A 27,321-nucleotide genomic window follows, 5' to 3' on the forward strand; every position below is an offset into this window, starting at 1 on the left:
TACGTGTATGTACATAGATAAATTATTTTATTATTATATTATTGTTATTTGTAATACTTATTTTATACTTACTGAAGCTTTACTTAATCGTACATAAAATTTGACTTTATATAATAAATGTTATAATTCTCATACAGTTCAGTCGATAGGTGTAGACAGTTTGACTTCGTTGTAGTGCCATCTGTTGGGGGGTAAAAGCTTTCGTTGAGATAATGATGTTACGGTACATGCTAGATTTTCCTTAAGGGTGTCAGAAATAAAAAGGAGTCCTCCATTTCATAGAGGACTCTTTTTCTTAAAATATACTTTTTTAATGTAGAGTATGCCTCAAGTATTACGATTGAAGTTAAATTAATTATTAAGCAACTGCTAATAATCATTAATAAAATCCGTTTTAAGGAGTTAGAATAAAATCTTTATCCCAATTTTTTATTTTTCAAATAAAGTTTATAATAAAATGACGCAATATACTATTCAAAACTGCTAAGAGAATAATTATGGAGTGAATAAAACTTATTCGACTATATTTATAAGCCTATAAGCTATTTTCATCGACAGTTATTCAGAAGCTGATACAATACAAATGTAGGTGAGTGCTAAAAAGAACTTTATATAGTAGCTAGGTATTAGCGAGCGGCTCCATTCATCGACGAAGCGCAGACTGCGCGGGACGATTGCGGTGCGGGGGGGTGGTCCCAGGTTCCAGATCGCCTAGTACCTCCGCGGTCGCGACACGAGAATATTTCATGCTCTAAACGCTAATTAACTATAAAACATTTATTGCATTTCCCTTTAGCGTTACGGGCCATAGTGATACGTTTAAATTATACTGGACATTGTTCTGTTTTAGTGTTGTGTTCAGTCACTTCGGATGATATTGCGTCGCATGTACCATCATTAAGTAAGGTATGTAATATATATTTTTTAATTATGTTTGAGGGATTTTAGAAATACATATTTTTATCAATCGTAAAATACTAAAAACGAAAAAAAATAATAAAAATACGAAAATAATTCGTAGCCATTAATTATAATAAGAAGAAAGAGTGCAGATTAATAGAGTAATTAAACGATTTTGTCAGGGCTGACGTGGTATAAAATATTTCATGGTCATCTGAGTGGGCGGCAGGTTCAGTTTCAGCGAGGGTAGCGGTAGGGTCGAGGCGCGGGCGGGCGTGGGCGCACTTGCGCACCCACCCCGTATTGATCGCGCTTTGCTAGCGACACGGTAAATATTGTCATAATAAAGTTATTTTAAGTACATGATTATTGTTATTTTTAGATTTAATATTCAGTTCAGTTTTACTAATCATTATTAATGATACGTCTTTTGAGTTAATTATAAAGTAAATTATAATATTCATTGTAAAGTAATTTTAATTATTTATAGATTTTTAGGTATTACATTACGAGTTTATAATTCTTGTCTATGATAAAACATTTTTATCAATATTACTGAAAATCATGTTAACGTTTCTCTCGTTTGTGTAATAATGTTAATAAGAAATGTACTCATTACTTTGATACTGTGCTATAGATAAATACAATTGAAAATTTTGCGCAGTATTCCTACAGTCGATGAAAATTTTAATGCAGATGCATAATAAGAAATTGAAAAGAGTAATTTACTTAACATAAATAATTATTTGCAGATCGTAATATAAATTATAGTTAACACGTCGCTATAATGTTTTTATTGGTTGCTTAAAATGATTTATTTCTTTAAGTATCACGTTACAGTATGATTGTTGATCAATGCTTTTTTTTAGTATAATCAGTTTTATATAGCAAGACACACGAGTTAGGACAAGCGGTAATAAGATAATCGAGTAGGAAAATAAGAGACTGAAATTTTTGTGTGGCAACTGTCAGGTGTATAAGGGTAGATCGAGAGATGGCGAGGCGTAATGCGCGACGCGGAGCGTAGTGAATGGATCGGACTCAACAAGTAGCTCGTGACTCGCGCATGCCTTTACATAATCCAATACAGTTGACAATTTTCAATATGGCTGCATCTATAAAAAGATTACGTCCAAATTTTCGTTTATAAGGTTATTCAAACAGAATATAACATAAGGTTATCAGGTGATCTGAAGGATTATTGATATCTTTAGCAGCAAAGACAGTTTCAGTTCAAATCTTTATTACTTACATAGAATTGTTAAAATAAAATGTGTTTAAAATCTAATGTTTTTAAGAATTAAAGTAAGATTTTGTTACTATAACTTTTTAGTGCTTATAATATATCATTGGTAAGTTTTTATTGTCATCATTTATATTAATATATTACTATAGAAATATTATATACGTTTATATAAATAGCTTGTTACTTAGTTCATTGTTAATATCTATTTATAGAATGGGTGTTTTCTTATGTAGACACTTCTTAGCTGTGTACAAATTGTTAATTTAAATTAAAAAGTAACTTCAATGTAGAGACTGCTGTGTAGACAAGCGTTGCACTTATAACATTATAAGGCTATTAATACGATTATAACCTTTATTACAATAAAAGCGATAACCGACAGTTCAAGACTAAATACAGTAACAGTAACAGCCTGTTAATGTCCCACTGCTGGGCTAAGGCCTCCTCTCCCTTTTGAGGAGAAGGTTTGGAGCTTATTCCACCACGCTGCTCCAATGCGGGTTGGTAGAATACACATGTGGCATAATTTCAATGAAATTAGACACATGCAGGTTTTCTCACGATGTTTTTCTTCACCGACAAGCACGAGATGAATTATAAACACAAATTAAGCACATGAAAATTCAGTGGTGCTTGCCCGGGTTTGAACCCACGATCATCGGTTAAGATTCACGCGTTCTTACCACTAGGCCATCTCGGCTTTCCAAGACTAAATAAGCTCACACAATATAATAAAACTGATAACCTGGACTTAAATGAATATATTTGAAAGATAATTTACTGATTTCATCGGCATTATGGCAACTGGTACAATGAAATAAAAAAAAATGTAATTTATATAGAAGTATTTGTTTAATCGGTCAAACATAAAGTACAAGCATGTTGTTAGTTGATTTCGTCTCCATTAAGTGAAATGACATAAAACATAGTCAATATAGAGCGTCACCAGTTATTGATGAGAAATATTTATAAAGTCGATTAAGTGAATTGAAATCTGAATACACATGTATTATTGAACTTCTTGCTTATTGAAAATGTATGTGATCATACAAAAAAAGAAAGCTTTTATTCCACCAACGCCTTATTTTTACAATATAGCTATTTTCATTGTTATAGCAAAACAAAATTTCGCAATATAACTTAGATTATATTATACCCAGTACAAGTTAGCATGATCTTTTTGACAGATGTAAATTTTTCTGATCGATATAACTTTGCAATGACGAACATATTATTTTCTTAATTTAATGATTTTAAAAATTGTAAAAATTTAAAAAAAATACATATAACACAAAAGTCCCTAAAGATTCAAGCGTTATCCGAAAATTTTAAGACTTTTTATTGCTTTAAAGTAAAATTTTAATAGGAACACTGAAAATAATTGACGCTTGTACAATGTTACTTCGGTCGGACGGATGGGACACGAATAACAGGCAGTAACTGTTGCAAATATCGATTACAAAAAAATCATTGTTAAGTTATTATTTACGAACGGAGGTCCTTTTGTTTGGGACCTTAGCTGGTATAACTCTTTTTAGAAAAATAAGGTAAAAAAATAAATTGAATTCTAATTTGAATTACGCATTCCATCGTTCCATCCACTGGCCATACAAGTCGAATAAAGAATATATGCAATAAAGAATTTCACACATAATACACCCACACCATCTCGTCACAGTTACAAGTATTTTAAAACGTTACTTTTTTCGACTACTATTTATAGATATCTGTTTCCCATCACTGGGCTAGTAATAGGAAAAAAAGATCAAGCTAACTTGTACAGGGTATACCCGATAATTTAGCCTCATGTTAATGATTTATAGCAATATATATTTTGAATGCATTCAATAGGTAAAGACGAATGTACAAAAATAGCTTAAAGGTGTCATCCCAAAAGCCCTCAGTACACATGGCGATGCTTTTACCTACATTCATGCTCGAGCAACCGCCCAAATGTGCGATTTTGCGCATTGATTCGCACATTTAAACTCGCGCGTTCCAGCGCGCTACCTTTTTCGCTTCTGTCCACTTTGATGCTCTATCAGACAAGTTATTTACAGTATGTTTTATTCAAACATATGCAAAGATAGAGGTTTTAAAAAGATAATATTAATAACAAAGAACTTTATTCACCAAATAATAACTTTATTCACAAAAAAACAAAATAACTGTACAAAACCATAAAAAAGATATAAGATGACAATATGATTTTTGGCGATTTGGTGAAAAGTTCGTAGCCTCATTTACGCTGCTTTTCCGGCTACGCCTTGTAAATTTGCTGCCAACACAAATGCATCATTAAATGCAGTAAAAGATAAAACAAGATAAAATTACTAAAACTAATGTTAATACTAGTGCATATTTGATAACACGCCAAATAGGCTAAAATAAAATAAAAACATGCAAACATTACTAATATAAAAAGAGGTTTTTTTTAAAAAAAAAAAACTCTATAATGCTTCGCTAGATATTGGTACTAGTTGGCCCCAAGATTTTCATGATAGACTACAAAAGCCTCAAATAAAACAATTTTTACTGAAGATCTATTTATAACTTAAAAATAGATAAATTTAGAATAAATAGATATGTAGATATGACAGTAGATATAAAAATATTGTCAAATAAACTTTGTTATAGCAGTGAATAGCATTATATATTAAACTTTTCCGTTTTGTAACAGTAAAAATGTAACTCAACCGAATAAATTTCAGTGTAATTGAACCCAAATTAATCAGTACACAAAGACCGAATATATATAAGGTGACCTTAGACATTTAAAGGTGACAAGATTCTTACGTTACTCAAACATATACTACTTATGTATACGGGTGAACAGCTATTTTTAAATATCAGCAATTACGTTAATGAGTTTCTTAAATATATAAACGAAAAATTAAAAACATAACGTAAAGTTAATATAAGTGACATCTTGATAGCAAGAGTACTAATTGAATGTTGTGTTTACAGTAACAGCCTGTTAATGTCCCACTGCTGGGCTAAGGCCTCCTCTCCCTTTTATGGAGAAGGTTGTGGAGCTTATTCCACCACGCTGCTCCAATGCGGGTTGGTAGAATACACATGTGGCAGAATTTCAATGAAATTAGACACATGCAGGTTTCCTCACGATGTTTTCCTTCACCGTTAAGCACGAGATGAATTATAATCACAAATTAAGCACATGAAAATACAGTGGTGCTTGCCCGGGTTTGAACCCACGATCATCGGATAAGATTCACGCGTTCTAACCACTGGGCCATCTCGGCTTCTGTTGTGTTTAGTTATTGCTAAAATAATAATTATGTAATATTTATTTAATATTACCTTTAAGCCGAGATAGTCCAGTGGCGAAATAAATGAATATTTGGATTCAAACCTGGGCAAATACTACTGAGTTTATATATGCTCATAACAATCAATCTCACACTCGACGGTAAATGAAATCATCACGAGTAAGCCTGCATGTGTCAGATAAAAATTTGCTATTTATACGTATTTAAGCAACGCTGTGAAATAATTTCCAAAACACTTTCAAGGTCAGGGCCAAGCCTTATCCCAGCAGTGGGACATTAATAGGTTGTTACGTTGCTATCATTTTATTGTCAAAATTAATACTGCTGCTATTAAAAATATATACGACCATTAGCTCGCGAGTCTTCTTCGTTCGAACACATACATATTTTATATATGTTTTAATATTTTAACAAAAGTTCAAGTCAGATGCCTTCTACGGTACTTAATTGAATGTTTGATATGCAATTTGTAAGAATAGCTTTTATACATTCATATTCACGCTTATATACATAAATTGATACTGATAACTACGTCCGCCATCATTTTCCAATTTGTCATTAATTTCTACAAGCCCAATACAGATAATACCAGCTTATTGTTTTTAGACCTAAGACAATTACCAAACATGATAATTCTTTATCTTTGTAATAATAATCATTTATACTGTTCGACTATCAATGCACTGCCAAAACTATAGAATGTAAAAATGTGAAGTGAAGGTTCATTTTATTACGTAAGCTTCCGCTGAAAAAGGATTTTAGGATATTTCTTACAGTGTACGAACTAACTTTTCGAGAAATCGAGAAGAGCAGCTAGTAGTAATATGCAACTATTTTTAATATTATAAATAACTCAGTGTACCATTTGGTTTATCCTACATTCACGCAGCAACGAAGTAACTTATTATCTCAAAAAATAAACAGGAGCGAAGTCACACTTAAAACAACGTCAATTATTAAAGAAAATTTAGTTATAAAATATTTTAATTAATTATTTCTTTTCAGAAGGGTGAGCAGTTCGCAGTGTAGGCGAGCCATGCTGCAGCGTCTGAGAGTCATAGCTCGCGCGGATTCCGCGCAGGTCACCTAAATGCTATCCTCTCGCGCTTTAGCAGGCGCCGTCATCATGCCGGCTCCACTTGCCGTCCATTTAATCTTTTTTGCGATATTCTGGCTATGCAGTAAGTATTTATAATACACATATTGAAGAGTAAAATGTAATAGGAATTTAGCTCGTTTTCAGTTATATATTTAAGTTTTGCATCGTTATAAATATATAAACCATGGAATATAGTAACATATAATAATGTTTTTGCAGCGAACGCTGAAGATACGGTACCAGCTGCGACCCGGCCTAGCAATGGGTCGGTGGAGCCGCCGGACACTCGCTCCGCCATCGGTCGAGTGCCACCTTACCAGCCCCCAGCTATAGGCATGGCTGGCATGCAAGTTCCCGGTTTCCGACCACACAGCCCTTATACACGAGTCGACGCTTGGCATCGTGAGTTTTTTGTACCAATAATCTACAATTATATTCAACAGTACAATCTTGCTTACCTCATAGCAGTTTCAATTAAAATTTGTGTCATAAATTCATCCCTGCTATAATTTTTATATAAATCTTAATATATGTAATGTTTAAAAAATGTAAGCGTTACATTTTTTAAGCACAGAATTAATATCAATTTAATTAAGATGTTGACATTTGATATTAAATTATAATTCAATGTATTGATCCACTCCCTTGTCGTGATAATTAAATCATGTTTTTTTTATAGCTAATGGTCGTATACACGTGAATCCTAAAGGATCATACGTCGTCGCTGATGATATCGAAGACGACGCCGATGATGGCGGATGTCATATACCGTGTTCAAAAGAGTTATTTACATGTCAGGTAATGTATAAAATACTTTGTAACCGTCCCGGCTTCGCACGGGTAGAATAGGGGTCTGCATAAAACGCTTCTAGCGTAGTATATAATTTTCTTTTAATAGTACAGGTAGGCGGACCAGCATATGGGCCACCTGATGGTAAGTGGTCACCAACGCCCGTAGGTATTGGCATTGTAAGAAATTTTAACCACTGCTTACATCGCCAATGCGCCACCAATCTTGGAAACTAAGACGTTATGTCCCTTGTGCCTGTAATTACACTGGCTCACTCATCCGTCAAACCGAAACACAACAATATCAAGTACTGCTGTTTTGCGGTAGAATATCTGATGAGTGGGTGGTACCTACCCAGACGAGCTTGCACAAAGCCCTACTACCAGTAGGGCTAATATAAAGTATAATATTATAACAATTTCAGTTTTCGCTAAGCACGCCAGTAAAACTCCCAGTTAGCACGACTTTTCGAAATGTTTAACAAACATCGTCATATTTCAGTCAAATTACAAAATACTTTAATAAATTATATACCTCAACTATGATCTCATGATCCACTCCTCGTTTATTCGTGAAAACGGTTAAAAAGTAGTTCTGTAGTTTTTGAGCTTACTGAAAGACAGACAGACATAAACGGCGGGGAGAGGCTTTGTTTAATAATATGTAGGGCATTATTATATAGTTAGTACAACGTTATTTTAATTTGTACCAGCTTATTGATGTAAAATGATGATTCAACAGGAGACATGCAAATGCATTCCTATGGAAAAACGTTGCGATGGCAAAGTAGACTGCGAGGGATCTGAAGATGAAGTAGGATGCACGCCATCTTGCGACGAACACGAAAACCGTACGATATGCCATACGACTAGCGTGTGTATCGCTCTCGAATGGATCTGCGATGGAGATAACGACTGTGGAGACTTTTCAGATGAATCTCAATGTGGTGAGAAGGATTTACATTGCGGGTTTAATTTATTATATATTACCCTGAAAAATGAAATGTTAAGTAAAGTAATATTCATTTATATTGAGACAAATAATAGTGGTAATATCTTGACAGTCAAACTATTTATTAAATTAAATAAAAAAAGTGTTTAAAAAAAATATAACCGCTAAGTAGAAAGGTAACCGCTTTATTTATATTAGGTACAGAAATTAATTAATTTCGATTTATAATAAAAAATCCTATTCTAACGCCTTATTCTAACCAAAGGTATTAAAAATATTTAAATGATATTAAAATGAACAGGTGGAGACAATTGTTCATCGAATCAGTTCCAGTGCGCCAATGGACTTTGTATCCACTCGGACTGGCTCTGCGACGGTGATAACGACTGCCGAGATAACTCTGACGAAACAAACTGTCCTAAGCCCAAGTAAGTAGAAACCTATTGATCTATTACCTTTTTTATTATATTATTCTTCTTTTTGCGTGTATCATACTACTAACGATAATATAATTAAGACGTCACGTCAACATTATGACGTTTAACGCCACATTTTTCATGGTACATACTAATTGTCACGAGGTACTTTAAAATAATAATAAAAAACACTAAACCCCGTCACCATTCCCCTAAAACATCATTTAATTGAACAAACAAAACGTATTAAGTGCTGAGTACTCTCATATATATTGCATATAATAGAGTTTCCCCTTGCTTCCTCGAATCCCCTCCTGACTAGGGATACCATTTGATTTTTTTAAACTAACGTTACCGAAATATCTTCTATAGTAAAAATTTAGCGCTATATTTGCGAACCCGTGTAGAATTAATATCTTGGCATATCAAATACAAAATCACTAATCATCAATCTCTACTTCTTTTAATATAAATAGCGATGACCTGATTGACACTATCGACTTACATTCATTATAAGAAGTAGAGATTAGAGAATTCTTCCACAAACACAAAAATACGAAATATATGTCTGTACATAACCTCTGTTCCTGAGTATTTTGTAGAGCGCGAGCGATTTTATGACAGCGTTGCAATTTTGTCATTCATCAAAGTATCAACATTTTAAGCACATCAAGACAAATAAATATTGTCATGAAATACAATAAATATGGTTTACAGTGTCAAAAACGTTAGATATAAACGCTGTAGAAAATATATTAAAAATATATATAAATAAAATATATATATCATTTTTGTGGCCGATGCAGAGATTGTAGTTTACTAGGTGGTAAAGCTTTGTGCAAGCCCGTCTAGTTGGGTACCACCCATTCCTCAGATATTCTACCGTTAAACGGCAATACTTAGTATTTTTACATTCCAGTTTGAAGGGTGAGTGAGCCAGTGTAATTACAGTTAAAAAGGACATAACATCTTAGTTCGCAAGGTTGGTGGCACATTTTCGATGTAAACGATGGTTAACATTTCTTACAAAGCTAATGTCTATGAGCGTTGGTGACCACTTACCATGTAGTTGATCTTGTGTATAATGTCCGCGTTGGGTAGACAATAGATATTAGATTTTGTCAAGAAATTCTCAGTAGCAACTCAGGACTATGCGGTCCTTCGTTTGATCTCTCCACGGCCCTGTTGGCTTCCATCCCATCGAACTATAAGAGTTCATATAGCGAGTGAATCTTTTTTTGTCCTAAAAACTTGTGCATTGAAACATCCGATGCAGTTGAATAGTATCCGTCAAAGATACCCGACATCGGTCAGGAGGAGGACATAACGATCGCTCAAGTTTATTCCGTCCCGTCCCGTAATATCATCATTTGTTCACATAATGTATATACATATGTATATTGTGAATAAATGATGATATCGGTTTCCAATTTCTTCCGACACGTTAAAACTTAACAAAGTATTTATAAAATTTCGTTAAATTCGATTTAGAAGGTTTTATTTTTCAAGATATAAACTTATATATTGTTAATATTACAAAATAAAATATATGTTTGTCTATCTCTGTTTTATACAGTAGCGTAATTTTTAGCAAAAAGATAAATTTTATAATTCATTACGATTTTTATTAAACATTGTAGCACCGCTATTTTTAAGCCATAATCCATGGTAGCCCTAATCATTCTTTATTCTAAAGTTGTTCGTGACGTTATAGTGATGAAAACGTCACCATTAATGGGATGTCGAAATAATAGAAGGGGATAATGCAAGTTTGCAAATCGCTTAATTTAATATGGTAAATAGCTGGCTTGAAATCCTTACGTCATTTGTAAATATATTCTGTCTTAGCTCTTTCTAAAAATAATATCAGCTAAATTTAAACAGAGCCACTATTTTTGTTTACCGTTAAAATTAAACAAAACGACTATAACTTTCAAATATTCTTCTATGAAAAAAAATTTATATTCGGCCCTACATCGGAATACGTCTAAATTAAAAACATTGTATGTACTATTTGTCTCTGATGAAGGGTTTTAAGAGAATTTAAAAGATATAACCAGATTAAAATCAAATAATTACAACATAAAATAATCGCAGTCTACTCCATTTTGACCGCCTTTTTGTTATGTCACTAGCGCGCTTCGGGCTGGTACCGGCCGAGAGATCAATAAGCGGGGTGTAAGGGAACGAGCGGGGGAGCTCAGGCGCTCGGGTGGGGGTGAACTGAAATGGAAAGGGAAGGGGTGTTCGGGTTCCATGACGACGCGCCCACGCGCAAGCTTGTGTCTTGTAAAGGCGACCCGATATATCTGACTTCCGTGGGCGACTCTTTAATAGATCCAAAATGTTTAATGCTAGTAACTTAATTACATTATTTAATTATTATATAATAAAAATTTCTTATAAAAATGCCAATTTTATCGCTACTAATACAACTGTGCCTATTGGCGTATATTATTAAACAACCTAGCGATTTCATTGAATAAACGTTTCACGCGAATCATCTTTTAAAGATCTAAATAGAACCAATTTCTTTTATTGATTTTAATACGAAAATGACTTATTTATTTAACAAGGGTGATAAATTGATCTAATTTATATCCAAGTCTTCCTCATTCAAAGCTTAGTTCGTCTTTTCGATAAAATAAGCTGCTATTAGTAGAGATTTTGGATTTTTGTTTGCACCACACACGTAGCATTAGGGTAATACTTTCCGCCTCGCTATCCCGTGCAGGTTACCAAAACAGCCATGTCCGGTAAGCACCTGCGTCAGCCTACCGTGTACTGCTTTTCCTTGCTACCCAGCGACTCATGTGAGGGCGGATCGCCTCCACTATCGTCAGGCCTGCTGATGGGAACCTCAGGTCCTCCTCCCATTTACGAATCAGGACTTGTTGGGCTAGAGCCCTGATTCGCCCCACCTCCGTGGATCCTGGACGGTTGCCGCATGCTCTGGCTTCCACCCGAAACCGGTACACTTCTGCGAACACCTCCGCCTGGAGTTTCCAGGGCGGATCGCTCGCGAGAAGCATCCAAGGTGAGAGTGTCCACCCAAATGGGTGCACCGTACAGCACCATAGAACGCACCACACCGGCGCATAGGTGCCGACATGGTGTTTCCAGCCCTCCCAAGTTAGGTAGGAAGTGGCCTAAGGTAGTAAGCAGCGTTGATAAGCTTCGGGCCTAGTTGGACAAAGTGCTGCCCGAAGCTCCATTTTCCGTTCAAGATTAGGCCCAGATACTTCTGGGCCTTTACTTTTATCACAGTCCCGTGGACAGTGATACTCGCCCTCGTGGGGGACCTCTCCGTGGACCGTGGACAGGAGGGCCTCCGTTTTGGATATTGAGACCCTCAGGCCCAGCATTTCCATCTAATCCACGGTGAGAGTTGTTTCGACTTCTGTCAGGCGTGCCGCCCCGTCGCGGTGATGAGAGTACCATCAGCATTACACAGCACCCTCACACCGGGAAGGACGGGAACTCACAGGAGCCAATCGAAGCCGACGTTCCACAGAATTTGGCCAACCCCTGTGGAACGCCGCAGCCTACTCGAGCCTACCGAACCAACTTCCCGTCACCTCCCGCCGGCGTTTGTAACGTTTAACGACACCTATATTTTATTTATTTATTTAGATAGTTACACCATCAACTTATCACTAAGCATTTCAAGTTAACAACTTAAACACGAAGTCTTTCGAAGGGATTCATCTTTAAAGGCAAACAACATTAAAAATTAAATAGCGTAAACAACATTAAGAAATTCAAAAGTTCAAATGCATGTACGTAAGGAGTAATTGCTTTCCATTCTAATTTTATAGATGTCGAGCTAATCAGTTCACGTGTGCATCTGGTGAATGCCTGGCGATTCATTGGCGATGCGACAAAGAAGCAGACTGTCCTGATAGTTCAGACGAAGCTGACTGTCGTAAGATTTTTTAACTAAGATATAGTAATGTCAAAATAAACTTTAAAGATGATAATTTTAATAAACGCATGAAATTGTTCAATATAAATCAATCAATAAAATATTTTGTACAATTTTGTATGATATATTTTTTACAGACCAAAGTAACTGGTTACTTTATTTTCATTCAGCTATGGATCTTCTCCAATGTGGCGAAAACGAAATACAATGCAATAACAAGAACTGCGTACGTAAAGATTTCCAGTGCGATGGAGACAATGACTGCGGAGATTGGACAGATGAGGACTCCTGTCCCATTGTACCTGGAAGTTGCAGTGCAACTGAATTTAGGTGTGTCAATCAAGAACTTCTTTTTACAAAACATATCCATGATTACAATAAATATATAGGAATTCTAACACCTATAAATGTTAAGTGATGTTCACGCCTTATTGGAAATTCCAGATTTTTTATTTTAAATAATCGGAATAACAGATACGTTGGTCAAACGGCTGTTTTCTGGTTATTCATAAGGTTGATAAACGAACCCCGTGTAAAAGAAATATTAGACTTGTACGTTTCGTATATTATATTATTTACTAAGAATGCACATTGTCATAATAAAATGTATTCCTGTTTAGATGCAATGATGGCAAGTGCATCCCAAACCGCTGGCGCTGCGACTTGGAGCGAGACTGTTCGGAGGGTGACGATGAGATCAACTGTGAGCCGCACGGCATACGTAATTGCACCACCGATGAGCACACCTGTGTAGACCGGCGCTGCATATCAGTATGTTTCATGTTACACCGTCATTTATCACATACCTACTTTACTGTGTCGCATTTGCATGCTCATATGTACGTTGCCTGGAAAAGATAGCTATGTAGCGATAAGGCCGCCTAAGTTATACAACTTATTAATTAGGTTGTATCCACGTTTTGTAATTTTTTAATCTTTGTGGTTTCTTTCTACAGTAAGAAAAGTTTGATAATATTATAACTGAATTTTATATTATATATATAATTATTTTTTGTATTAAAATGTATTAAATAAACTGCCCTAAATTAATATTTTATTTATCTTTTTTCGTTTCAAACAAATAAAATATATTGTTTAAATGCTATATCAGAAAACCTGGCTCTGTGACGGTGTTTCTGATTGCTCTAACGGCGAAGACGAAAAAGATTGTAAAGTGTCTTGTGAAGAGGACCAGTATATGTGCACATCTATATTCAATGACGCGTTCAAGAATTGCGTTAATAGAAAACATGTTTGCGATGGTATGAACGATTGTCCTCAAGGTGATGATGAACAGAAATGCCCTACCAAGAGGCAATGCGGACCAGAAGACTTGTGTGAGAAACAATGTATCACCACGTTCGATGGTACTCCAAGCTGCGCTTGTCCTATAGGATACGTGTTAGAAGCAGATGGTATCAGGTATGTCTAATTTATCTCTAAGTCGATTTAATAGTGTCATACTTTACGTACGTTCTTTTAAGCTACTACATATGTTATAAGTAGTATAGATATTTTAATCTAACATGAGATTTAATCAAAGGAAAAACAAGATTTCAAGAGACTAAAGGATAATGACATGGTTTCAGTTGTCGAGATGTCGACGAGTGTATGTACGAACAAGACCCAGTTTGCTCGCAGACATGTTCCAACGTTCCAGGGAGTTTTCATTGTGGATGCATGACAGGTTACGTTCTTAGGCCAGACAAAAGGTCGTGTAAAGCAACTGGGCAGTCACCAACACTTTTGTTTTCTAACCGAGTTGGAATTCGTCAGGTACACCATTATTTTCTTATTTATTTAGATTTTCTTATTTTTCGTTAATCTATTTAAAAAAGGTTTTTATTTATGCTTACATTTCTTTTAGGTTTGGCTTACTGGAGATAACTACATGTCAATTTTCAAGGGACTACACAATGCAGTGGCTTTAGATTACCATTATGAAAAGAAATTAGTATTTTGGTCTGAAAATAATATGAAGGTTATAAGAGTCGCTCATATGAATAGTAACAACATGTCAGGTTAGTTAAAACAAACATTACATTACAAGACATTTAGCCTTCGAAAAATTTATTATATGACAACTCAATACATTCCGTTAATTACAGATGTCATTCGTTGGGGATTGGAAGCACCAGGCGGCGTAGCTGTGGACTGGATTCACAATCTGTTATTCTGGACGGACTCTGGCACGAGAAGGGTGGAAGTCGCAACGTTAGACGGATCCCAAAGAGCTGTGTTAGCTGCTAGCGATGTTGACAAGCCAAGAGCTATTGTTGTTCATCCAGGAGATGCGATTTTATTTTGGACCGATTGGGGTAAGTACAGTTGAATCTAGTATTAGGGATTATAGTTATTATATAAGAAAATTTGAGCCAATGCAGAACTTTTATTTAAAATTAAAAATTATATAACAGTTTTAATTAGTATGGAAAAAAAAATTCTTTATTGACTAAATAACGTAAATATAATATAATTTAATACCAATATGGCGGTTAATTATTTATTATAATGTATGAAATTTATTTAATGAACACTAGGTCCGAATCCGAAGATAGAACGTTCAGATATGGACGGAAGTAATAGAAAAACCGTAATAGTTAATGAAATATTTTGGCCTAATGGTTTGACCATTGATTATATGGATTCTAAGATATATTGGGCAGATGCTAAGCATCATAATATAGAGAGAGCTACATTCGATGGTCGAGAAAGGAAACGTGTAAGTTTTATACCTCATTTAATCATGCGAAAATGTAAATATTTTAGATAATATTGTTATGGTATAAATGATATACTTACGTAAAATAAAATATGTGTGTGTCACTTGATAAAATGTAATTATTAATAATTACATTATGAATGTTTTTCCTTTATTTTCTGTAAGCTTTGTAATCTTAAGTATAAAATTGGAATAATAATTTTATATTGTTACCAAGTAAAGGAATACAAAAAGTAACTTAAATATATTTATAATATTTCTTGATTAACCCATTGATCAAGCGGTTAATTAAGGCCGCAGGTCCCAAGGTTCTAGGTTTAATTCCCAGGTCGAGTCAATAAAATCTATAGGGTTTATCTGACGAGAAATTGGCAAAATAAATATATATTAAATTAAATTAGCAGCCCAGCGTCTGGAAATTGCAAGTGCTTACAATTCTATACCTCAGAAAGCACGTCAAGAGTTCCTGCGTCTGAACTCTTTCTGGTTGTGTCGGATTTACCACTCCATGATGACTGATTCCTTTAATCTAATCTTTGTTAATTTCTGAACTTGTTTAAAGGTTGCGAGCAAAGGATTACCACACCCTTTTGCACTAACACTATTCGAAGACGCGATATATTGGACTGACTGGCATACGAAGAGTATATCAACCGTGAACAAAAAAACTGGTATGGCAATGCAATCTGTTCATGCAAGTTTGCATATGCCTATGGATATTAAAAGGTAAAAAATGTATAGATTGTCGGCTTTGATTATTAACATTACATATAATTAGTGAAATAATTAAAATGATTTGTAATTTTTAAATATAGCTATCATCCATTACGGCAAATTCAAACTTACAAGAATCGATGTGGCTCTAATAACGGTGGGTGCACACATCTGTGCCTTCCCAATTCTAACGGTTACACCTGTCGATGTCATATTGGTTTCAATTTAAACATAGACGGGTAAGTAAAAATTATGATGTAATATTTATTAACAAATAGGTTTCTTTTTATGGGCTATTAATATTTATATTCAATTACGGCTTTACTTATAAACGTTGCTCAGAGGCTGTCTAGTTAAACACTGATCATGAACTAATTCTGTCATTATTTTATTGATTTGACATTCGAAAGAATAAGACAAATCATTGCTTAACAAATCACTCACTGAACAATAATATCACAATTTATGCCAACAAACGATATTATGAATTCAATTTTTAATTAATGAATTTGTAATATCAAGTAAGTAATAGCACTTTATCGTCTCTATAATGTAAAAACATACTGTTACATTATAATATATTGTACATAATAATGTATAAAATATTATATTAAAATACAGAAGAACTTGTGAAGAAACACCGGAAAAGTTGCTACTCTACGCACGACGTAAGGACATAAGATTAAAGCAACTGCATCCTCGAAAACAAATGGATTCGTTGGACATGGTAAATATTTATAAATATAGTGTATTTTCTTAATTATGTATAAAATTAATGTTATTTTAAAAATTTAGGTTATTCCTGTGCAAAATATTAAATCGGCCGTCGCACTTGACTGGGATCATAATAGCAATTCAATATTTTGGACTGATGTTGAAAAAGATACGATTAATAGAGCTTATTTGAACGGATCTCAACAAATTATCGTTATTGGCTCCAATTTGAGTAAGTTTTGATTGTGAATACAACGATATGCTCGCTTGTATTTATTTATTACATTACATACTATTTCATGTTTTCCTTAATATACTCGTAGGTAGTTTAAGTAAGAATAAAACTCTTTGCATTAATAATGATGTTTCAGTTTTTGGACACAATTAAAACTATGTATTACGTATTATATTTATAAAAGCTTGGCAATTTTTTTTATCTCTATCTTAGTTTCGCCCGCCGGACTCGCTTATGATTGGTTAACCAACAAACTGTATTGGACTGATGCCGGTACTAACAGGATTGAAGTAGCTAATACTAACGGCACAATGAGAACTTTGTTGGCTTGGGAAAATATTGATAAGCCCAGAGACATTGTACTAGACCCTAAAGGTAATGTTCAGTTGAACGCATTTGAGGTACAAGTATATGTAATTTTTTTTTTTATATTATCTTATTTATGGAGTAAACATATTGTCCTCTAAATAATAATGAATTTGATTCAAAAATATACTTAACCACTTTTAGGGGGCATCATGTACTGGTCCGACTGGGGCTCCGAACCTTGTATTGAACGCGCTGACATGGATGGAGGCAACAGAAGAAAGCTTATCTTCGGTAATATGACATGGCCAAACGGTCTGGCATTAGATTTGACCAACAATCGCATCTATTGGACGGATGGTGGCAACCGAACTATTGAGTATGCCAATCTTGATGGAACTGGCCGAACTATTTTAATCGGTATGAACCTTTTTATAACTGTCCAAATATAATAGTTACCAAAAACTATGATTAAAGCAATGGGGGTAATCTTACTTAAAACTAATGTTGAAATATTGGTAAACATATTTTTTGTTTATCAGGACAACATTTACCGCATCCATTTGGACTAGATCTATATGGCGATGAAGTTTTTTGGACCGATTGGGATACGCAATCTATTCAAGCGGCAAACAAGTTCACTGGGAAAAATCGTCGTACACTCGGAGCTGGAGTAGAGGGACTTATGGATGTTAGAGTCTTTCACAAGGAAAGACGGGGAGGCGTAAATAGGTAAAAATATATCTTCAGTGTTATAAAATAGAACATAAAGATTCGATTTCATAACTATACTCATTTAACAGATGCAGCAAGAACAACGGTGGATGCTCTCATCTGTGTCTTCTAAAACCGGAAGGACGATCATGCGCCTGTCCTATTGGAATAAGATTAAGTGTAGGTTTTTGATTAGCGCTATATACGAATAAAATATAAATATAATGTTAACTTTAAAAAATGAAAATCGTTTAATTGTAAACTGTTTTTAAGTTGGTATCTTATTTGTAGAATGATGGAAGAACATGCACTAACGGACCGATCAACTTTTTGATATTTGCTCATCGCGTAGACATAAGAATTGTATCATTGGACGTGCCATATCTAGTTGACGTTGTTCTTCCATTACCACCGCTGAAGAATGCACTTGGTGTTGATGTGGATCAAAGAACGGGTAAATAGACAGTATATTAACAAAGAAGATAATTTAATAATGTATTAAGTTAATATTACGGGAAATATATATTACTATTTATATAGGTCTCATTTATTGGACTGATACTGGAGAGAGGAAAATCAAGTGTGCTAATAAAGATGGTAAGGAAAATGAGACGATTATAGAGAGGGGTCTACATACAGCTGATGGTATTGCTATTGACTCTGCAGGAAGAAAGGTTTGTATCTTTTTGGAATTTACAAATTTATGTATATATATACTAATAAATACTTTTTTGTCAGATATATTGGACTGACGGTGGTCGAAATAGTATTGAAGTGGCAGAACTTGATGGAATGAATAGAAAAGTTCTTGTCTGGACTGGATTAGGTAAAACAATACTGAGCATCACTTAAACTTCCATTTCTATATCTGCAGTAAATATACTGTTGCATAAAATTTCAGATTCCCCTCGAGCCATAGCGTTGCATTATGAATACGGCTATATGTTTTGGTCTGATTGGGGAACGTCAGCGAAAATTGAAAGAGCCGATATGGATGGCAAAAATAGGTTATTACTATTAATGTGATTTTATGTATCTTATACGTAATCGAATTCATGTTATCAAATATTTTTAATGTATAATAAAATTGTAGGAAAATTATCGTGGATACAGACATTAAATGGCCAAATGGACTCGCAATTGATAGGATCGAAGGTCGTCTTTACTGGAATGATGCAAAAGTCTTAACTATTGAAAGTTCGGATTTTAATGGCCACGACCGTCGTACGCTTCTCAGTCAAGTTCCTTATCCTTACGGTATTGTGATAGTCGGTCAACATATATACTGGACTGATTGGAAAACCAAATCTCTTCATAGAGCAGATAAGTCGAATGGTCAAGAGCAGTTGACGATACGGGAAAACCTCGAAGGGCTTATGGATATACGTGCTATTCAGGTATATTGTAAATGTATTATAACATACTTTGGTTTAAATTGATTTTATTATAAATAAATGATTTTCTGACATACATTTATGTATTTACAGGGAGATCATATTTTAGAAAACGCCTGCGGAATAAACAATGGTGGGTGTTCTCATCTCTGTTTAAGATCACCTCAAGGATATACTTGTGCGTGTCCTACAGGGCTATCATTCGAAAATGAAACAGAATACAATCCGAAAATATGTAAGAAACACCCAGAAAATTTCTTAGTATTCGCTGCTAGAGGGAGCATCGCAATGATTTCTTTGGACACGCCGGAACAATGGGACGTAACACTCCCTGTGAAACATATCCAAAACTCAGTCGCAGTCGATTACCATTGGGAGAAAAAAATTGTATTCTTCACTGATGTAAATAAAAATGTTATAAGGTTTGTGATTATTTTCAAATACTTTAATAGATATAAGAAAAAAATGTGTATATTAATGACGAAATAAATACTTTTAGATCAATCAGTATGGAAGACATGCGAGAGTCTAAAATAGTTATAGATACAGGACTCGATACACCTAATGGTCTTGCAGTGGACTGGATTGCTAATAATATTTACTGGTCGGATAATGAATATAAGGTGTGCACTATGTATCAAATTATTTTGGTAAAGTATATAATAAGTTTAAAATTATATATTAATAACATATTTTCGGTTTAGGTTATTGAAGTTGCAAGGATTGATGGGACCTGTAGAAAAACGTTGATACCTGGATTAACGGAGCCCAGGGCAATCGCGGTATTTCCAGCTAAAGGGTATAAAACTGAAACCACTTATATATATGTACATTAAATTCAATAATAAAATTCACAAAAAATATTCTGCTTTTTAAGGTATTTGTACTGGAGCGATTGGGGTGAAAGTCCTAACATTGAAAGGTCGGTTTTGGACGGCAGCCAAAGAAAAGTTCTTGTGGATCATGACCTAGGCTTCCCGAATGGCATCACTATAGACTATAAAGATAGAAGATTGTATTGGACTGATGCTTTAAAAGATAGAATTGATACATCTGACTTAAATGGCCAACATAGGGTACAGTTAGTTCCAGAAGCTAAAAATCCTTTCGGAATGACTCAAGTAAGATTACAAAGAGTGTAATAATTACTCTACACGTAATTTTTATTACATGTTTTACAAAAATAATTGCAACCTTAATAAAATTTAAATGTTCTTTTCGCACTATTGTCGACATAGTACAAGTTCAATTTTTTTTCAGTTTAATGAGTATATATACTGGACTGATTGGTATAAAAAGTCAATTATGAGAGCTGACAAGAGAACAGGAAAGAACGTGACTGCTATACGAACTGATTTGGAAATGGTAATGGAAATTAAAGCAGTGTCGTCTGAAAAACAACACGGATGGAATCCTTGCAAGGAAGATAATGGTGGATGTTCTCATCTCTGCTTGTTTAGAGGTCACGACTATGTATGTGCTTGTCCAGACGCATTCGGTGAAAAAACATGCTCAACTAGTAAGTGTCATCATATTCTGGTATGAAATAATATTTTTACAAAATTGTAACGTAATATTTCAAAAATATATCTATTTGATATAAAAAGTTGCATCATCAATTATTATATTAAACATTGTTTATTATTGGTTGTTCTATTTTACAATCATTTTATTTAAATAATGAAAGAAAATACTTTCAAAATGTTCTATGCTCTTAAGGAGTCTTCTTTTTCAAAGTAATAATGTGACAATATTTTAAATATTATATGTTTTAAATTTTAGCACCAAAACTTCGTGTAGGCTTGCGAATGCCATCTCATTATCCAGCATTCTACGACTATGCTGATGTTGAGATCAATAACAACATGGCGCCAACTCCTACCGCCGCTCCTAAAACTATCATCGGAGCTATTATCATCGGACTAGCAACAACTATTTTTATTATAATACTCATTATGGTAGCACTAATTGTCTGCAGTGAGTATTTAGAACTAAGTTTATCAGCAGTTGCATACGCCCTTTTAAAAATATTTGCTCGAGCAAAAATTCATCAATCTTTTAAAAAGTGAAGTAGTCACATAAAATTTCTGTTTCCCACAGTTAAAATGCGTAAAGATCGTGGAGGCGAGCTGAAAGAAAACTACAGGGAATCGAGCGGCCATATCTCCTTCCACAATCCCAACTATAGCTGCTCCACCACAGGTGAACCCATGGAACGGAGGCAGAACCGCTTCCAGGGAATATTCAAGTACGACAAAAGCCAGGTAAATGAAGATTTCAAAATTCATGACATGGTACTTGATTACCTCATTATTTTTTTAAGCATATTGGAAATTATTTAAAGTTCACTCTAATTAATGTGTCTGATTTAGGTATTACATAAAGTAATTAAATATTTATCCCGCAAAAAATCATCGAAAAAGATTTCCACGCTTTGTGGATTATAATTTAAAATAGCATATCAGAAGATTTTTATAAGAATTTAAATGTATTTAAAATCAATTTGTATTTAAAATCAAAAATATAGTTTATTCAAGTAGTCCCTTAATTTAAATCTACCACCAGTAGTACCAATATTTGCAGGACTTTGCGAGGTCACAAACTTAGTCTTTTATTTTTACCTTTACTTCTGTTGTTTATACAATGATTGTCTGTTTCAAAAATATCTTCAATATTTTTGAATAAGCATCATTGATAACAATTATATAAACGAAAGATAAAATAATAATGGTGTAAGCGCTCGACAAGTAGTGGTATGGTGCTCAGAAGAAAAAGTAGGTAGTGTCATATTCTAAAATTATTTTAACCTTTTTATCGATGAAAATTATAATTTTTTTTTAATTTTTAACAGGGTCGCGTAACGAATGTATACATGCCAGAGGGGACGAGCTTGTTACCACCGCCCCCTCCTCCCCCACACCGTTTGCCCCCCAGACCAGCGAGCGACGACTTCGAACCCGTCACTTTACATCCATTCTCTTAAATGACATATGACATGACAATTAACTAATTACCTGCAATACGATTACATTAGAAAACGTGAAAATTCCATAAAAAAAGTTGTTACATATGAGTCTCGCCTCGCGGTATCAGCTTTGCTACTACATTTCATAATTGAATCGCATCACGTTTTCAAATATCAGTCGAATTAGTACTGGTAGCTAGCGGTAGAGGTCAGCATAACATTGTAGAGTAGATGTACCGTCTACTATTGTTGAAATGCAAACAACACTGTAAGATGATATTGAAGAATATTATTACAATACGACTATATAATATACTATAGTAACAACCTAAGTATATTAAGGTATATCAAGATTACCAATTCTAATATCATGAAAGAGTGACTAAAACATAAAATGTTGAGTTTTTGACACTCTTACCGCCGGATTCTGAAATGATGAGCAAATTTAGATTGATTAATCTGAATAAATACTGAACGCTGATTGTTCGCTTATCGCGTCATGGACTACCACCGACCAATCACCATTCAGTCTAATGTTAAATAACATATTTTCGGTTTCGGTTTAATATAAAAGTAAATCTGATATTGATCAGCGTTTCAGAGACTGGACGTTAATATGCCTTAAGACTAAGAAATATAATTTTTCATATAATCATCTTCGGGGCATTATGCTGCGAAAAGGTAATTATATGAATAGAGTTGTAATAAATTATAAGATATATCATTAATAATAGCTAAAATGGTAATGATACGGGATAACAACGTTTAATATTTTGGAATATGTATAAATAAAGTCATTATTAAGTCAATTCACAGAAGTAAAATATCTTGCAATACAGTATGCGATTATAGTGTAGTTAAGGCTACCGCCCATTTTTACATAGATATATAATACCAAAATTCGGTACTAGAGATTTCATTAAATATTATGTCTCCTATTACACCCGAGCAGATATTGTCTGCTAGATTCCGCTTTCAATGTTTTTAAAGATGAATATAACTAAACATAATGCAATATTTAAATTCACTCAGGAAGTAGACAAAGATAACATTAAAATGTGTAGATATAAGGAAATCTTCGTATTATTTTTGTATATGTCGACTTTAAATCGCTTTCCCCATGGCTCAGGGGAAACGATGCAAAGACGACAGTTGTTAGAACACCGTGTTATAATCACAATTATAATATATATACATATATATGTATATATATATATATGTATATAATATATATATATGTATATAAAATATATATATATATATATATATTTTTTTTTATATATATATATATATATATATATATTTATATATATAACAATTAGGAATATAAGTTTAAGAGGTTTGGGATAGGAGCGACTTTTGTTTTACGTCAGATTTCGCGTGTACCGTATCCTTCTGTCAATAAAGGTCACTTTTATATTCAAATAACATGGTTTAGTTCCATAATTTATATAAAAAGTACGATATTAGATTTAATTCACCACGATAATATGGTGACAATAAGAGAAATGTAAATAATTAGTTCTAATCATGACTTTTTGTCTAACCGGTTTGTATATAATAGTTTATTTTTATCACGTTAAAGTGAATATTACTTTATTTCGAATTAAAATGGCTAGCTGGAGGGCTGCCACTAATTTGTATAATCCGTTTCGAATTTATTTGTAAAAATAAAAATAACATATTTTTACCCAATAAAAATATAAGTACTCGGAGATTATTTTATGTAAAAATACGGTTTAAAATGTCATAACCTTCGTACAAATTCTGTTGAAATGGATTATACATCTCATATCAACAATTTTTCTTTATTAGAATAATTAGAATTGTATATGAAATCAGTTGATGTTACTAAATGTGAGATTGCTTTAAAATTGATATGAAAATCAGCTATCGGAAATATATTATATCTGTTTATAAGGAATACTTTTTGGATTTCACAATAATCATTGTCGACATTGCGCGACGCTCATTACACAGGGTGTTTTAATCTAAGGTAGAGTTAGGACGGGAGTCAACAGGTACAGTGGCCCGAGTGTACGATTTACGCACATTTAATATAATTATTAATTTTTTTATACGAGATCTTTAGATCTCTGAGCAGAGGAGTAATAATTAATGAACAATCGTTAGATCACAAAAACAGCAGGTGATTGAGACTTACGTAAAAATTCTGCTAAGTTTATTCAATGATCAATTTATTTTCGATAGCAGGTAACGCAAAAAACTAACTTTTTTTATTTCAAATATAGTACACTCCTATGTAATAATGAATTCGCTGTCGTGGATACTCTTTACTTTTAAGGTTACGCAAATATTTATTTTTTGATTTTCAGCGTATACTTACACTCGGGGTACAGATAACAAAACTATACCGATTAATTGTTTTAAATCAAAAGATCAACCTTACATTATTTTATACTATTTTTGTGATATTTTTTTCTATTTTTTTATTTTTTAATCAAGCGATTTAATTTGCCTGAAATACTTTAGATATAAGAAATAGATATAAACTATAATAATTTAGTTAAAATCGAACAGAAGCGATTGAAGTGTAAAAATCGGAATGTTGTTTTTTTACTTTAACAGAATGTTCTCAATAGTAATATTTATATAGGAATACGTATATATACATAAAAATATGTGAGAATTAAATTCTCTTCTAAGTATTTCATTTAAAAATGGTATTACTCGATTTGAAGCAAATGTAAGTTTCATTAGTATGACTAAAACTGAATCACAAAAAAAATCTTCATCCTATTTACTCTGTTATGTATTTTGTTATTTATTCAAAGTTTATAGATGTAACGCGGGCCATTGATTTATTGAAGGTTTCGGAAGTGCTCTCGTGTTCGATGATTACTTGGTATTTAAATATGTAAACATTGCAAGAAAATCTAAAAATGTGTACATATGTACATATCAGGCAATTCAAAGTTCAGCGAGTGTGAGGTAGGTAGGCCATTATTTAAGTATTAACTATGCAAATTAATATTTTTTTTATTACCTAACTGTCTCGGTGTGAATGTTTTGGAAGAACATAGCGAGTTAAAGCTACAGATCTCGCAAACATGTTAAGAAAGCCAAGATACAACGATAACATTCCTTATGCCTTATAATTTGCAAAATGTAGTGAAATATTGTAGCTATAGATTAGTTTCCAATTATAATAAGTTCCACGTTCCAAGAGGCGTTTGTCTCTTAAGTATTAAGAATTTCAATTAAATTTTAAGACAGGTTATATTTTGTTTGGACATGGGGTATAGGATACATTCGCACGCTTAAGCAAATAGCACTATATTTTATGGGTATCTTATTTTTTAACAATAAACAAAAAAATCTATGCTTTTAATCAGTTTTTTAAATCGTAAATTAGATATACATCCTTTTTATGGATGTCCTCATTTACTTTGCAAGCGTAGTTAATAAGGGAAAGAACGTTGAGTGCTGTGATACAGATGCTTTGAAGCTATCGAGTGAAAAATATTTACCTGTGAATTGAAGACCTAAGTGGATAAAGGTGTTATGTCGCATTTTTAAACTTTTAGAATTCATTACATCAATGAACGTTTTAAGTCAATATTCACATAATAGTACCTTCATGGCCTATATATATGTACAAGAGTAATTAATCAACTCAAAAACAGAAAACTGCAAATTAATTAATATCATTGTTCTGTTTCATGACACCTACTTATGCCTTCAATTATTTTTTCAATGAAATAATTTTATGATTATTTCCTTTAAAATTGGTATGAATGTTGCCAGTTAAGGTGCTTAATGCGCACATATTTTTTTTTCATTTTTCATAATTAGAATTAAAATTCGTATGTTAATGCGTACATGCCAAATTCGATGAATGTTTTAATTATTTTATATAAGTATAATTTTAAATTATATTAATAAGGATAAGATAATAAAAACAGTTTTTACACCTGATGCCTCCTTTAAACGAGGTGTTTAACTGTTATTTAATTTATTATTGTACTGAATATTAAAATAGAAATTATTCGAATAAATCGATGTTTTATTATACCTACGCCCGCAACTGCTTTCATAGACTCATCACGCATGTCTTCCCATTGAGGCTTGGATATACGTGAAATGTAGTGGGTGGTACCTACCCAGACGGACTTGCACAAAGCCAAAATATACTTTTGTCTTTACACCTCTTGCGGTTGGAACAGGCTATATTTACCCTGGCTCACTCTGCACTCACCCTCAAACCGAAACACAACAATACAAAGTATTGCTGCTTGGCGATGATGTGTGGGTGCATTACTGTTTTATTAAGGTTTTGTTGTGGTCGAGCTTTGTGGAAGCCTGAGTACCATACACCTTCAATTAAAAAGGCTCTATGACATTAATCTGTGGGGTTGTCTATTTTAGATGAATTTCAATGATATATGATATATATATATATATATACAATAAAAACAATATAAAACATATCAGTTTTTAATATATTCCATGCATATATATTAGATATACAATAGTTTAGATTTAAACCTAGTCAACGCTCAAAATATAGTATAACACTTAATTAGTATTTTTTCATAGATAAGTTCAAAAATTTAATTTTATTAGTTAGTACGTATGATTTTATATAGCAAAAGATTAATCATAAAATTAATAACATAATTGTAACTTACGTTAGATACATATTATTACATTGTGCAATAGAAGACAGTCGAAGTTACGAAGGCAACTTATCTTTGGTTTGATTTGAACAATGAGACGTATACATTACTATAATACAAATTAGATTATATCAGTTATAAAATATTATAAAGTTGTTTAGAGTAACACGATGTTACTTAAAATGGACCAAAATATTCTTGGAAATCGTATAAATTTATTAAAATAATATTAACAGGGAATATGCATGAGTTTTAAAGAAACATATTTATATGTTAATTAATTTATCTATGTAATAATAT

At 33.2% G+C, this 27,321-nt stretch overlaps 1 protein-coding gene across 2 annotated transcripts; it reads left to right on the forward strand.

Moving 5' to 3' along the window:
• The first annotated feature begins 731 nt into the window (after positions 1-731).
• Positions 732-26,318, forward strand: LOC126781816 (low-density lipoprotein receptor-related protein 4). Of its 2 annotated transcripts, none has more exons than XM_050506873.1 (36): positions 732-906; positions 6,442-6,617; positions 6,755-6,937; positions 7,215-7,333; positions 8,067-8,271; positions 8,578-8,704; positions 12,511-12,617; positions 12,788-12,947; positions 13,238-13,388; positions 13,729-14,039; positions 14,207-14,393; positions 14,485-14,638; positions 14,726-14,935; positions 15,158-15,339; positions 15,902-16,065; positions 16,155-16,292; positions 16,675-16,780; positions 16,849-16,999; positions 17,216-17,377; positions 17,513-17,728; positions 17,851-18,040; positions 18,112-18,202; positions 18,314-18,476; positions 18,563-18,696; positions 18,761-18,848; positions 18,924-19,029; positions 19,116-19,419; positions 19,510-19,838; positions 19,916-20,039; positions 20,121-20,215; positions 20,294-20,537; positions 20,677-20,935; positions 21,199-21,393; positions 21,517-21,680; positions 22,268-23,584; positions 23,704-26,318. In XM_050506873.1, the coding sequence occupies exons 2-35, from the start codon at positions 6,527-6,529 to the stop codon at positions 22,397-22,399; spliced, it is 5,742 nt and encodes a 1,913-aa protein (XP_050362830.1). In that variant the 5' UTR covers positions 732-906; positions 6,442-6,526; the 3' UTR covers positions 22,400-23,584; positions 23,704-26,318. The 2 variants fall into 2 exon arrangements, with proteins under 2 accessions (XP_050362830.1, XP_050362831.1); XM_050506874.1 differs by having other exon boundaries at positions 6,445-6,617.
• Positions 26,319-27,321: the final 1,003 nt, after the last annotated feature.

This window comes from Nymphalis io, chromosome 4, assembly GCF_905147045.1.
Source record: "Nymphalis io chromosome 4, ilAglIoxx1.1, whole genome shotgun sequence".
NCBI lineage: Eukaryota > Metazoa > Arthropoda > Insecta > Lepidoptera > Nymphalidae > Nymphalis > Nymphalis io.

Coding starts and splice junctions, on each gene's coding strand:
- LOC126781816 (XM_050506873.1), top strand. CDS start 6,527: ATGCTATCCTCTCGCGCTTTAGCAGGCGCCGTCATCATGCCGGCTCCA. Junction 14,639..14,725: donor GAATAGTAACAACATGTCAG/GTTAGTTAAAAC, acceptor CGTTAATTACAG/ATGTCATTCGTTGGGGATTG. Junction 17,000..17,215: donor CGTTATTGGCTCCAATTTGA/GTAAGTTTTGAT, acceptor TCTCTATCTTAG/TTTCGCCCGCCGGACTCGCT.